Raw genomic sequence first — 13,241 nt, 5'->3', positions numbered from 1 at the left:
CATGCGGTCATGTTCCCTTGACAACAGCCTTCCAGGAGGAATACAGGGAACAGCAAACCTGGCCACTTTTAAATTGGAGGTAAATATTTAGGAGAGTGGTGAATTTGCCTGCAGTTGCTGAGGACTGCGCTGGCTGAGTTTTGAAGGGATAAAAGGGAGTCCCTCCAAGTCCCCTGTTCCACCAGGCTGAACAGACTGGCACACCATATTGTCATTTTAAACAGATTCTAAGAACAAAAAAAGCCATAATCTGCCTTTAAAGGAAAGCATAATCCAAATTCCTCATTGAAGTAAATGTTTGCTGTGCATTTTGTGCAGAGTTTTGATATTTTCAGCAATAAGCTGAGGGAACTCTAATGAGAGACACAAGGGACAACCAAAGAGGAATAAAAAGGTTTTGCTTCAGCTTCTTTTTTTTTTCCCCCAGACATAACCACACATTAGAAAACATAACTATTTTTAAAAGCAATCATTTTTTATACCTAGCTTGTTTCAAAGAGGTGTTTTCACTCTCATTGTCACCTCAGGAAAAACAATAAGGCAGCAGTCCTCCACGTAATTGCACTGGCTCGCCTGGTGGGTTCTCTTTCTTGTTCAATGAAGTATCATTCATTTAGATCAGAATACAGTCTTTCTAAATTAGAGGCTAACATGTTTAATTATATAAAATGATATGTTTGTTTACATCTCCAAGTAAAATGTACATCATTTTCTATCATTTATCTTTGAAATTCAATTTCATTTTGTCGATCCCTAATTTATTGCAGGACATGAATGCTCTGTTAGAGTGTTTACAACGCCTCTCACTGCCTGTGGGTAATAAAATTACCCTGGTTATTGCTATCCATTTCAACATTTCGGTGGTTAGGAATACGCGATAGTTTTACTTTCCTGAATATACGGTGGAAAATCCTAGCGCTATTTATTGTGGCTGCCCTTTTTTTTTTTTTTCCATCTGAAGTCCTAAATTTACTTTCAGAGAGTAGCAGGACAGTTGACAACTGATGGCTGTATTTCTGAAGAGCTGTGTACTCTTTTCTATGTTCAGTATATGTACGGAAAGGCTATGTTCATACCTTTGTGTGTACTGCTAATAAATATTTGATATTTCCAGTAAACTCATCAGTAAACCCATACATTCCCATATGAATTTCTGCAAATTCAACCTAGGGGCTCTGGTGAACAAGCAGTGTGTATAACCAGTCGCTGAATTTATGGAACATTTTTGGAAAAGCAGTGTTTGTTTTATTTATTCCTTCTGTCTGTTTAACTTGTTGGGTTAAAAGGCACGTATTTTCAGCAAACAATCCCAAGGCATTTTTCTCCCCAAGCAGAGCTTTCAAGGGTAACTCTACAGAACGTTTCCTTTGATATCTTCATGTGGTTTTTTTTCTGTATCCTTGTTCCTTACAGTATTTAAGAAAGGCAGATTGGGAACCGCATCCGCTTTGGACTGTGATGAGATAGCATCAGTGTTGCAGGATGTTCAGAGCATCTCGCGGGGCACGGTAACTCTGCCGAGAAAGCTCTCTAATTTTATACTCCTGTTTCCATTTCCAAATTGTTTTCTTTGAAGATGAGGATCAGTATCTTAATGAGGAGAAAGTTTCCTCCAGCAACCAGGGACTAGAAAGCTTTGAGACAAGACCTTGGCTAACCTATCCAGACCATCTCTGTGTGGGTGTGATATATAAGCCCTGACATATATGGTCCTGTTCTGCCTGGCTGTCCTGGTCGAAGACCCTAACACTGTGAGTGGAGAGGGTGTAAAGCATGTACTGCTATGACTTGCAGCCAGGCAGCATATTCTGAGGTTTCAATCAAACCCCGCGTAATAACCTGTCATACTTCTAACCTGTGCCACACTTGTATTTTTTTAATGAAATGTTTTTTTATGAATATCCATAGCAGGAAAAAAAAAAGATGATTTAATAATGGACAGTAAAACATGCAGTAAATTGTATCCTGTTAGTCTTGTGGCGGGGAAGGGGAAGACGTTGCTTTCCTACTCACCTTTCTATCTCTCTGAAGACACTCAGCCTTTAGCTTAAAACAGAGGAACGTATTGGGCTTCTACTTTAGCCTGCTTGTTACCTGTTATATACTCTTTTCATGTTTCATCTAAACAAAGTTTGGAAATGAGAAATTAATAAAAGAGTTCTTTAAATTTTCATTTTTAAAAAATTTATTCTTTATACCATAAAATTTTCAACACTTCCAGAGGCAGCAGTGAAATATGCTGTATCTCCATACCAGATTCTGTTATCTTTTAAGCAGTACTTCAGGAAACAGCTCAGGTAGGTTATCCATCCACAGGTTGAAGGAAAATAATTTAATTTCATAAGGAGAAGGCTATTGAACTCTCCTTGTCTTCATAGCCATATTAGGGAAATTCAATCTGTGTTAGAAAATAGCCTGTGGCAAACTGATTTTTGGTCCCTAAGTGCCATAGTATTGAAAAATATGTGAATTTCTTCCAAGCCAAAGGTCAGTTTAGTTCACTGTCACACCTACAGCCGTGGGCTGATGTGGATGCGTAGAGAATAAGCATCAGAAGAAGCAAACCCACAGCAATGTTTCCCTCTGTGTACTATTGTTCAAGCTATCCAGTGCTTAGAAATTTCCTCTGCCATAGCCTTTGCATTTAACAGCCCTTGGTGAATTTTTCTTCTGTGGCTCTCTAAGTTCATGAATTAACTTGTTTCTAACACAAATCTTTCAAATAATGCATGTATATTGAAAGAATCAACATTAGCAAACCCCAGAGCTAAATATACCTCTGTAAATATGTATATTTTAGGATAATTTTTAACATTCACCTCATTGGGTATATGTAAAATGTCACACACATACATATACATACTCAAATATTTGTCTATATACAGTATATATGTATGTATTTGTATAGCATGGTCTATCAACTTAAGCACGCAGAGACACGCAGAGGTTTTATTTGTATGAGAACCCTTCTGTGAAACAAGAGAGCTAACTGAAGGCAGAGCATGGATTATTCAGCTGGAAAATCCTAATTGGCAATTGGCTGCTCTAATGAAAGCATTGAAGGCAGAGTTAGCAGGCAGGTTCACATTTGTCCAGGTGCCGTCACCCTTTCTGACTGCAAGAACAGAGGTAGCAAATGCCTTGAGTTTTCCAGAACAGAAAGTGTTAAGAAAACAAAGAAAAACTTAACTTTTCCAGCGTATAAATTAAGGCTTATGTGCATAGTCTACTCTGGCTGACTAGTTGATAATTTATGGAATTTATAAAATAGTGTTGTCAAATAAATACATGATCCTCAGATGACAATTTGCACTAGTGCAGCTTTGGCGTTATTTCCCCCATCTTCGGTTGTCACCTTCACTTTGATCAGCATCAAATTCACCTAAGATTTGAAGAGTCGCTATTTGCTTTTATTCTGTCTGCATTTCTCAGGATTCTCACCTGGCTTGCATATTATGCTACATTTCTTGTCAAGTTAATAATAAAATTAACCATAAACATAAGTATCTCTGTTAGCTTTAGGCCATCCTATAAAATATATTTATATTTCCAGTAGTGTACAAAACAAGCTTTGATAAAGATTGACAAAAATGTCAGAATTCAAATTAAATTTTGGAGCTCTGGTAGGATTACATGGCAGTATCACAACCTCCTGAGGAAGGAATAATTTGTATATGCAAATGGAAATATAGTTACTAACTTTTTGAAATGAAAGATGTTGGCCTCAAATTACATTTGAATATAAATTTGTTTGCCTTGCTTTCTTTATGTTAAATAAGTTAATAATTTTCTGTGGTTTTTCATGTATTCTTGACTAAAAATAAAGATGCGAAGATTACATTCATTTGAGAAAGATTCTTAGCTAGCATAAATTTACAGAGCTGCTTTGATTGCATTGGAATTGCGCTAGTCTGAGCCTATTACCTGCATATCATCAGAGCAGTGTGTACTTTTGGGTATTCCTCAGATATAGACATTTAGCATAGCCACATGTTTAAGCATCCAAGCAGAACTACTGTTCAAAAAAATACAATATATCACAAAAGACTCCGTTTGAGACAGAACATTACATGACTTTTGAATAACAAAGCATACCTGAGCTGACACAATAGAACCAACAAGCTGCTGCTCTCTCTTTCAGGTTTGCTGGCTTTATTATTAATAAAGATGCAGTTTTCTACAAAAAATGATTATAGAGCATTAGTCATACTGTTGAATTCATAACTATTCCTGATTTTATGTCATCTTCAATCATCTATACCCACACACATACACAGAGACACACAGAGACACACATGCATCCACACACGTACCTGGTCCTAATTCTAAGACATCAGACCTATGATCATGTTACTGTTTGCTAATAAGTTACGTTTCCTCATTTGCACTCTAGTAACCGCACACTTCATTCATTGCTAATGAGAAGTAACTCATGAGGGTTTTGATCTCTTTCACTGAACTTTTTTCTTTTTTCAGTTCGCATCTGCGACGTGCTAAAAGCATTATCCCAAACATCAGTGCTAAGTGTTGCTCAAATGTCTTGATCACACGTCTGAGCCCTAATAACTGGTGATTTGTTTCCAAGATGATGCACTGGCTGAAGATTGTATAGGCTGATGTATTGGTTAAAGTGTCAGGATTTCTTAGTCTTGGTCCTGTTCTTTCTTCTGTGTCACTATGGCTGCACCTAAGCTGTAAGGCAGGTCTGCCTTGTGCCCACCCCAAATCTCTGGTTCTCCCATCCAGATTATAAGGTGATGGGGTGAAGGACATTGCTATTTATTCTCCATCCACACGCTGAGTTTCCTTTTAGAGGGGGATGATGCAGGAGAGGGTGATGATCCTATCCAGTGTACAGTGAGGTGTTGGAAGGATGTTCCCCAGTCGGTGTCAGCTGAGACTTGTTGCTGTGTCCTGCAGTATGATGGGACATGTTGTGCGGGGTGAGCTTATTCACCTTCCAGCATTTCCAAGCTCTGTAACAGGAGAAGAACAATCATCGTTCATTTACTAGGGTGGGAAAAGTACTCCAATAGCAAAAGTAACAGGTATTGTAGAAAAGCAAGTTATATAAGACCATATAGTTATTTCCAAGCTGAAATATTGAGTCAAGCAATGTTTTGGAATTTCACAAAAGAGTTTATTTATATGGCCTGAGGAACAAATGTGCCAGGATGCACAGAGAGATGTTTTAACTCAGAACGTCAAAGAAAAGTGTGAAATGCTGGGAACAGAATCACATAACCTTGCTTGTGAGCTGATGGTTTTATTGTAAATAACTTTTCTATCAGATCCAGTTTTCCTCTTCACTTTCATGGCTGTTCTTAAAGAATCATCACAGTTATAAATATCTCCTGCCCTTAGCATGACTATGATGTTTCCCTGGAAATTTGAGAGAAACCATTTGAGAGGTGTGCTATGACTTTTGAAGCTTGTTAGCGTTTTTGACTATTTTGTGAGAAATGCGTGCTGTATCTCCCAGCTGGCTTTGGACAGTTGTCCAGATGGCTGTGGCTAGAAGAGCTACGTCACATCTTGAAAATGGGAAAAAAGAAAGGGTCATTTTTTATCATTGTCCCCTTGTGATTTTATATCATAACCAGCAGTGTGGCCTAACATCAATAACTCTCTGTGAGTTATTTTCTTTAGATAATGCCTTTACACCATAACAGAGTATGACGATTTAATATAGTTAGAGAAAAACTAAAACTGGGATATATTCTCTTGTGCAAAGCCAAGTTTCTCTCAGTTGCCCCTGTATCTCGAAAATAAAGTTCTACATCCTGCTAAATATTATTATTATTATTATTATTATTATATATCTATGGTATGGAGTACTGAATATAGGAGGGAGGGACACAGCAAGGTTTTCATAAAACCCATTAAATTAATTTCTTTGAGACTGGAGTGGTAAAGCTGTGGGTAGTCTTAGACATCACTGGCATATATTTCTTTTTTCAGTTTTGATGATTGGTCTTAAACAGAATTCCTTGAAATACAGTTTTATAATCTGAAAGGACCAGATTCACATCCATACTAATACGTGACCGTAATTAAATAAATATTAACATCAAGTAGTTGAGATCTGATCTTATGGATAGTCATATTTTAAACAGTAGTGTTGCGTAGTGTGATCTATCAGTGACTTCAGGAATGTATGTGGAAGTGAGCAGCCAGGAGACTGCAATGGGGCCACCATGAGTGTCGGCAGGAGAGTTCCTCAGAGAACAGGAATGGAGACGGGAGGCCCCATGACTGCACACACGAATGACCAATTATTTCTACAGAGTATTGTAGCAGCCTAATGAAACTGCCCAAAACTGGCAGTTGTATGTAGAGCTGTCTTTAAAGCAAAAACAACTAGTTGTGCTAGCACCATGCTTCAGGATCAGGTCTGCAGAACTGATGGTGATGGTCTGGTTACCTGCCCTTCAGGACTGGCTGTTAAGTCTGGGTGCTAAATCTGTTAAGACCTGCTACGTTTAAAATATAGGCAGTTCTGTCGCAGAGACTTGCCATGTGTTCATACACCTCTTTTAGAAGGAAATTCAGGTCTGAAGGCACTCTGACCATTGCTGCAGTCCAAAAGGCTCTACACTGAAAAAAGGAAAACAAAAAAAACCCTTTAGTGACAACAGTAGTTTTGTGAAGAGGAGGAGGAGGAGGAGAAGGAGGAGGAGGAGGAGTTTTAGTTTTAGCAATGAAAGACAAGTACTATTCATTCATTCATTCTGACAGTTGGTGATATTCAGTTTCAGATGTTAGCTCTTGGTCTTCAAAAGGAATGTGAATTCGTCTGCTTGAAGAAGATGATGAGGACAGAGACCTTCTGTAATTTACAGCTAGGCATTTCTTGTTTAAAAAGAAAATAGGTGGAGTTCATAGTGGCACATTAGGAAGGAAAAAAGTGGAAGATGATATAAAAATGATCATATTTCTTACTGTGGTTAGGTTGTGCTTGATAAATATCCATAGTGACCATGAATGTGATGAACAGGGATATTTCAAATTTGAAATTTTTATTTTATCAATTTATTGGGGCTGAACTTCTTTCATAATTAGGAACTTCTTCCCTGTATCTTTGCGTTCTCTCTAGACATGGGGGGATCTTGTGTGAATGACACCAATTTGTCATCCGTTTAAACATGTCTGTTTAAACTCATGCAGTGAGTAGATGTCTCCTGTATGGTGTAACTGTTTTGAATACTTACAATTGCTCAGTGCAGGCAGTACCAGTTGTTTTGGTTTTTCAGCCTTTTGCCAGCACCAGGTTCTTCCATGTAAATGTAATGATCCACTCTGGTTTCTGTGACCTCCCCGTTGGTGTTGTTTCTGTAGTCTAATAGAACTTGTAATGAGTCTAAAATACTGGAAGCAGAATGGACTTTCCTTTGTTTATTTCATCCCATTACTTCAAGTAATATTTCCCCTCTTTTCACCAAAATAGATAAAGTGATTGCTCCAAGGAGAAGGCAACAGTGTATAAGGAGGTGTAGCTGTAGAAGCCTTCTGGGACTAGAGGTGTTATGTAGATGTAAGATGTTGCTGACTTTTTTTTTAAGAATTTAGGGTCATCATGGATTTGTGTTTAGATGTTTGGCTGGTCTGATTAAATAAATAAGTATAATAAGTAATCCAGGGAGTATTTATTTTCTCATCTTCCTTGGTAATCTTAGAAACGAGGAATTCTTGAGAACGACTGTCCACTGGCATTGTCTCCAGAAACAGCTTTATCTCTAGGAAAAGTTAGTCCCTTTACGCTCGTCAGAATCTATCACAAAACAAGCACATGATGCATTTTCCTATCCAAAGAAATCTTTTGTAGGAGGGAAAACTCTAATCTGCCCTTTAAATCTCTAGTGAGAACAAAATAAAAAACTAAGCTATGTTCATACAAGATATGCATCGCTTTTCTTGAGGGAACTTTGGAAGTGTTCCATTTTCTTTTGTTGGTATAAATCTCACAAGAGGTTAATCATTTGTGGAAGTACATTGCTTTAAAAAAAAGATATCTTGATCATCCTCATGTAAAAGGGTACTTTATTTTAAAGTCTCAATTTGAGCATGGAACAAATTGATGAAATGTAGTACAAAACCTTTAATGCATTAGAATGATTACATTTGGAAATCATTATGTATACAAGTAGTTATTACAGAAATAACCTTCTTTGTCAAGTATTTTTGCTGTGGAAGTAATCAGCATCCTATCCCATTAATTGTTTGAGAACTCTGAAATCTTTAATTAGTTTTTTTACGGAAGGATTTCAGTCAAATGCAAATGATGCATTGAAGCACTTAACCATAAGACAAATAGTGATTCTTTAGTAAGTTTTTTTTTATTCACTGTAATAAATGTAGCATGTTAACTGTAGATACAGAGCTAACTGTTTTGCAGTTACTTTTCTCACAGCATTTTTCTTTGAAGATTCATTGTTAGTCATAATGGCTGCACTGAGAAAGAAAATGCTTGACAGATGTCAAGAAATCTGTGTCTGATACAGCTTCAAATAGATTTTTTCCCTTTGAGTGTTTGAAAAATGAATTTATTTCTTCTGGTCGATAGAGACATATATTTTTCAACGGGTATTGACAATCAAATATCATCCTTTTTTCACAGGTCTGATTACAACAACGTCAAGAAAATTGGATCGGGAACAGCAAGCAGAGCATTTTTTGGAGGTAAGATTAAGTGGAAAATATATGTTAAAAGGTTAACTGATTTTTGTAGTTTAAAATCACTTCTTCCTGTTCCAGGAGAGTGGTATTCTCCCTTCTCTTGATGTATGACAGACTTGCACAAAGCTGGGAATTGCCTGATTATACAGAAGAAATAAGACATTTTGCAATTCACAAGCACAGGAAAAAATTGAACAAATATGCACAACACTTGTTTTCCACCTCTAATCTGCTTCAGTTAAATCTTTTATTGTAGCCCTTAAATTTTATTTGTGACAGAAGTTTAGAATATTCAGAGCAATTTTTTTTTTTTTTTTTTTAAATTGGTGGAATCACTCCAACCCTGCCAAGATTTTCAGTCTCTCAGGTTAAACATGTTTAAAGTTTTGCATCTCAGATCTAACATACATACTATTCTTTTGGATGAAAGCAAACTTCGACCTTGCTTACATTCACTGCATCATCAGAATCAATGAATAATTTCTTAGCTTTCACTTATTGGGACTACCAAGGACAATTTTCAAGTTAAAAATTGCCCTCTAAAAAAAGTGTCTAAACCATTCCCTTGTCCCTTAGATGAATGTTTCCCTTTATAAGTAGCTCACATATTTTGGATATAGAGTGATATACTTGTAAACTACTGGTTTTACCACATGTGTTTTCTTTCACATTGCTGTGCACCATGCTGTGTTTTTTTTCCTTTGGGTAGAAGATCTTTGACTCTGTTCTCTTGTCTATTTGTGAAATAAGGAATTCTTGATTCATGTTGGTACAAGTAAAAAAGAACCATATTGTCCCACATAATCAATCATTCCTACTATGTATTTTAGGAAATTCTCTTCAAATCCATGCAAGTTAAAAAACATCTGGACAAAATAGTTCCCAATGCAATCACTATCTGGCAGCAAAATGTAGTAAAATATACTTTTGCATATTCCATGGTTATTTTTGTTTGTTAGAAATTTGTCGTTGTTTAACCCCAGAGGGTGACTGGGCACCACCCAGCTGCTCGCTCACTCCACCCCCTGGTGGGATGGGGGAGAGAATTGGAAGAGTAAAAGTGAGAAAACTCACGGGTTGAGATAAGAACAGTTTAAGAATTGAAATAAAATAATAATAATAATAATAATAATAACAACAACAACAACAATAATAAAAAAATATACAAAGCAAGTGATGCACAGTACAATTGCTCACCGCCCACTGACCGATGCCCAGCCAGTCCCCGAGCAGCGCCCCCCCCAGCCAGCTTTCCCCAGTTTCTGTACTGAGCATGATGTCCCATGGTATGGAATGTCCCTTTGGCCAGTTGGGGTCAGCTGTCCTGGCTGTGCCCCCTCCCAGCTTCTTGTGCACCTCCAGCCTTCTCAGTCGGTAGAGCATGGGGAGCTGAAAAGTCCTTGACTAGTGTAAGCATTACCTAGCAACAACTAAAACATCAGTGTGTTATCAACATTGTTCTCATCCTAAATCCAAAACACAGCACTGTACCAGCTACTAGGAAGGAAACTAACTCTATCCCAGCCGAAACCAGGACAAAATCCCAAATTATTTTAGTTAGTGCAGAACACGGGAGAGAAGGGTTAATTTATTACTGTACAAGTTTGGTTGGTTTTTTTCCTTCATAATTCACTGTAGATTCTTACACATTCCAGGCTATAAATAAATGGAGGGAAATAAAAGGATTTTCCCCTTTTTAGGATTTATTAAGTTGGAAAGTTAGTAAAGTAATCATGTGTTCCAATAACTGCAAGCTTTCCAGTTTATACTGTCAGAAAAGATCGCAAACTGAATGAAATTGGCATTGATTTTGAAATATATCTACTGATGAGAGTCTTAGGTCTGTAAGTCTCTTTTGCATTTATGTGTTTGCCTCAGAGACCTCAGTAAAACATGCCAAATTCACATCTGCCAGAGGATTCCCATACAGATGGGGAAGTGTTACTATTAATAGCAAAAAGAAAAAATAATTACTTATAGGAATTAGGCTTTAGTCATCAATATAAGTTAATATATTCCTTCCCCTGAATTTTATCTCGTTTGAAAAAGTAACCATCTGCAAGATTTTGAGGACTGACGATGAACTAGAGGGAAATTGGTTTCATAGGGTGCTCCAAGGCTTGTGAATGGGGAGTGAAGTGGAGGGCAGGCTATGGAGAAGAGAAACACCTGAGCAGGGTGTCCTGGAGAAGTGGGGACAGGACCACAATGTTGTAAAGCCCACCTGGGAACGGTGTGCAGCAAAGGGAATCGGACTCTGGCGGGGACACGGCCCCGATGGCCAAATCAACCCTTTGGGCTGCTGATGAAACATTGACCGTCGCTGCCTCTTGGGAGGTGCGTTCCTGGGGATCAGAGCAAATAAGCTGCTGGGGATCCGGAGCCAGGCTGGCCAAGCTGTGCTCGTTCTTGTGGCATGCTCAGAAAACGTTTTCTAAAATGCCTGGCTGTCTCTGTGTGTAATTAACCCCCTGGGGAGTCCTTAATTGCCGAGACAACCATGGTCTCCCAGTAGTACAGTATTTCCCTTCTGGCTTCATTTCATATCCTTCTTCCAGTAGTCCGTCTTGTATAAAAGAGAGCAAACTTGGCTCCCTTTGAAAAGCTCTGATTAGCGCTTGACCTGGCAACCCTTGCTCCCCTTTGCCCAGTGAATGTGTGAGGCACTGACAGACCTTTCCTAGGTACAACTTTTTAATTATTTTTAATAAACCTGTCTTTTCCCTACCTGAATTTGACAGGGATGCTATACCCATACCAGCCAGTACTTACTGAGCAAATTCCATTACTAACAGTATTTCCACCTCTTTCGCAAAAGTTGTTAGGAAAATGAGGTTAAATACGATGGCAGATGTTAATCATTGTAATTGTGTGTAGTGCCAATGCTCGTCTCCAGACTGCCGTCTGTGACGGCTTAGGGTGGCTCTTCTGGAGTTGTCTGTCCCTGTCCGTATCGGAGGAAACATGAATTACCAGTGAGGACTAGATGTGTAATTTTAAGGCTGCCATGCTTAGGAAGGGTGAATCTAAGTGACTCCTTGTAAGCACAGAAATCTGTTGCAAAGTACTGAGCCCAGGTCAGCTGTGCATCTCTTCTTTCTTCCTCTTTTAATTATCTTCTTTGGATGTATGGACCTGTGTCCGTGTGACTTTTTTAACGGTACCCGAGGCTGCTCTCACAGGACTTGCACTTACCGAAGAGTATGTGCCAAAGTGAGTGCAGAAATGTGTCTAGACCGTGAGTTAAAAGATGCATGAGGAAGTCAGAAATAGACTCCCCTTTATAATAATTGACATTTTTTGTTTGGTTTGGTGATGTTGTTTGGGGAGGGGTTTTTTTTGTTTTGTTTTGGTCTTTTTGGGAGGAGAAAAAAAGTATTTATTCTCCCAGATTTTTCATTGATTGTGGCATTGTCAATGCTATTTTTTTTCAGCTCCAAAGTTGAGGGCTTAATTTTTTTGACACATTTGTAATGTCTTGTAAGGCTGCAGGTTTTATTCAGTGCTTGTTATCAGGCAGAATTTTTCTACTTAGGTTTAAATTGGATGTCACTGGATTTTATACAGGATGGTCTCTTGTTCTAGTGGATTCTTACTAGTGGAATGGTTCTGCCAGAAATGGGAGGCCAATGACCACTTGATTACATTACTTTCTCATATGAAGCAAGCCAAAAGCATTTGTTTTATTTCACAGACTTTCTTAAAGATTCTGTAGTTGGGATGAAGTATTTAAATACCCATCTGAAACAAGAAAGGTAATTCTGAGAGTTACCTGCTTGCTTTGCAAGTAAATGGAAATAGTGATGTATTTCCAAGTGAGGTGCAATTGCAGGTTTCAGGTGATCTGTCTTTATTCTCCTTCAATAATTAGGCACATCATCCTCTACTTTCCTTCTCTTACTTCCTTCTTCTTCTGGGTATGTGTTGTCTTCTAATAATTTCTATGTTAACACTTAACTCTATCTGCTCATGTTTTATGCTAATTTACTAAAAAGAAGAAGCTAGAAGTGGAGAACATTAGTGGAGTTTGAGCTATGGAAAACCACATAAAATAGTCTGGCTGTTTTTTCTGTCCACATTTTTTGTAGATGCTTCCTAATCCTGGTCTGACAGCTTTACAAACTCTAGTGATTTTGCTATGTGATTTTATGCAAACAGCTGCTGGAGTGATGGAGGTCTGATAATAAGTGTAAAATTTAAACCATTTCATGCAGGATCTGCATCCTTGTGTTGTGTCAGCTGATTTTGAGATGTCCAGAATATGAAAAATTCCTGGTCTGCTTTCCAGTGTACATGTGCAGCTTGATGGGAGAGGATTGTTGAATCCAGGCTACAGTTCATTGACTTGCGCATTCAGCCTGGAAAGTGGATCTGAGCGCATGCTTTCTCACCCTGAGCGGTTTCCGAATGCACTGTTGCAGATGCTGGGTTACTTATGCCTCCAACACAGAAAACCTCTGCAAAATGGACCCACTGCTGGGGAGTTCAGTTTGCTGGGAATTGTTGGGGCAAGACCTGTATTTAGCAAAAGAATGAGCCAAAAGAGTTACAGGCTTCAGTGTGCA

At 38.2% G+C, this 13,241-nt stretch overlaps 1 protein-coding gene across 5 annotated transcripts in view; it reads left to right on the top strand.

The window, feature by feature from the left end:
• The window catches only part of FAT3 (FAT atypical cadherin 3), a 346,417-nt gene that overhangs the window by 196,544 nt on the left and 136,632 nt on the right, over positions 1-13,241 (top strand). For all 5 annotated transcript variants that reach the window (XM_076328324.1, XM_076328326.1, XM_076328323.1 and 2 more), the window contains exon 3: positions 8,618-8,679. In XM_076328324.1, coding sequence (XP_076184439.1) covers positions 8,618-8,679 — 62 coding nt within the window. The remainder of the gene's footprint in view (positions 1-8,617; positions 8,680-13,241) is intronic.

This window comes from Aptenodytes patagonicus, chromosome 1 (assembly GCF_965638725.1).
Source record: "Aptenodytes patagonicus chromosome 1, bAptPat1.pri.cur, whole genome shotgun sequence".
NCBI lineage: Eukaryota > Metazoa > Chordata > Aves > Sphenisciformes > Spheniscidae > Aptenodytes > Aptenodytes patagonicus.
Note: the sequence above shows the minus strand (reverse complement) of the source record. Positions and strands in the feature narration are given on the sequence as shown.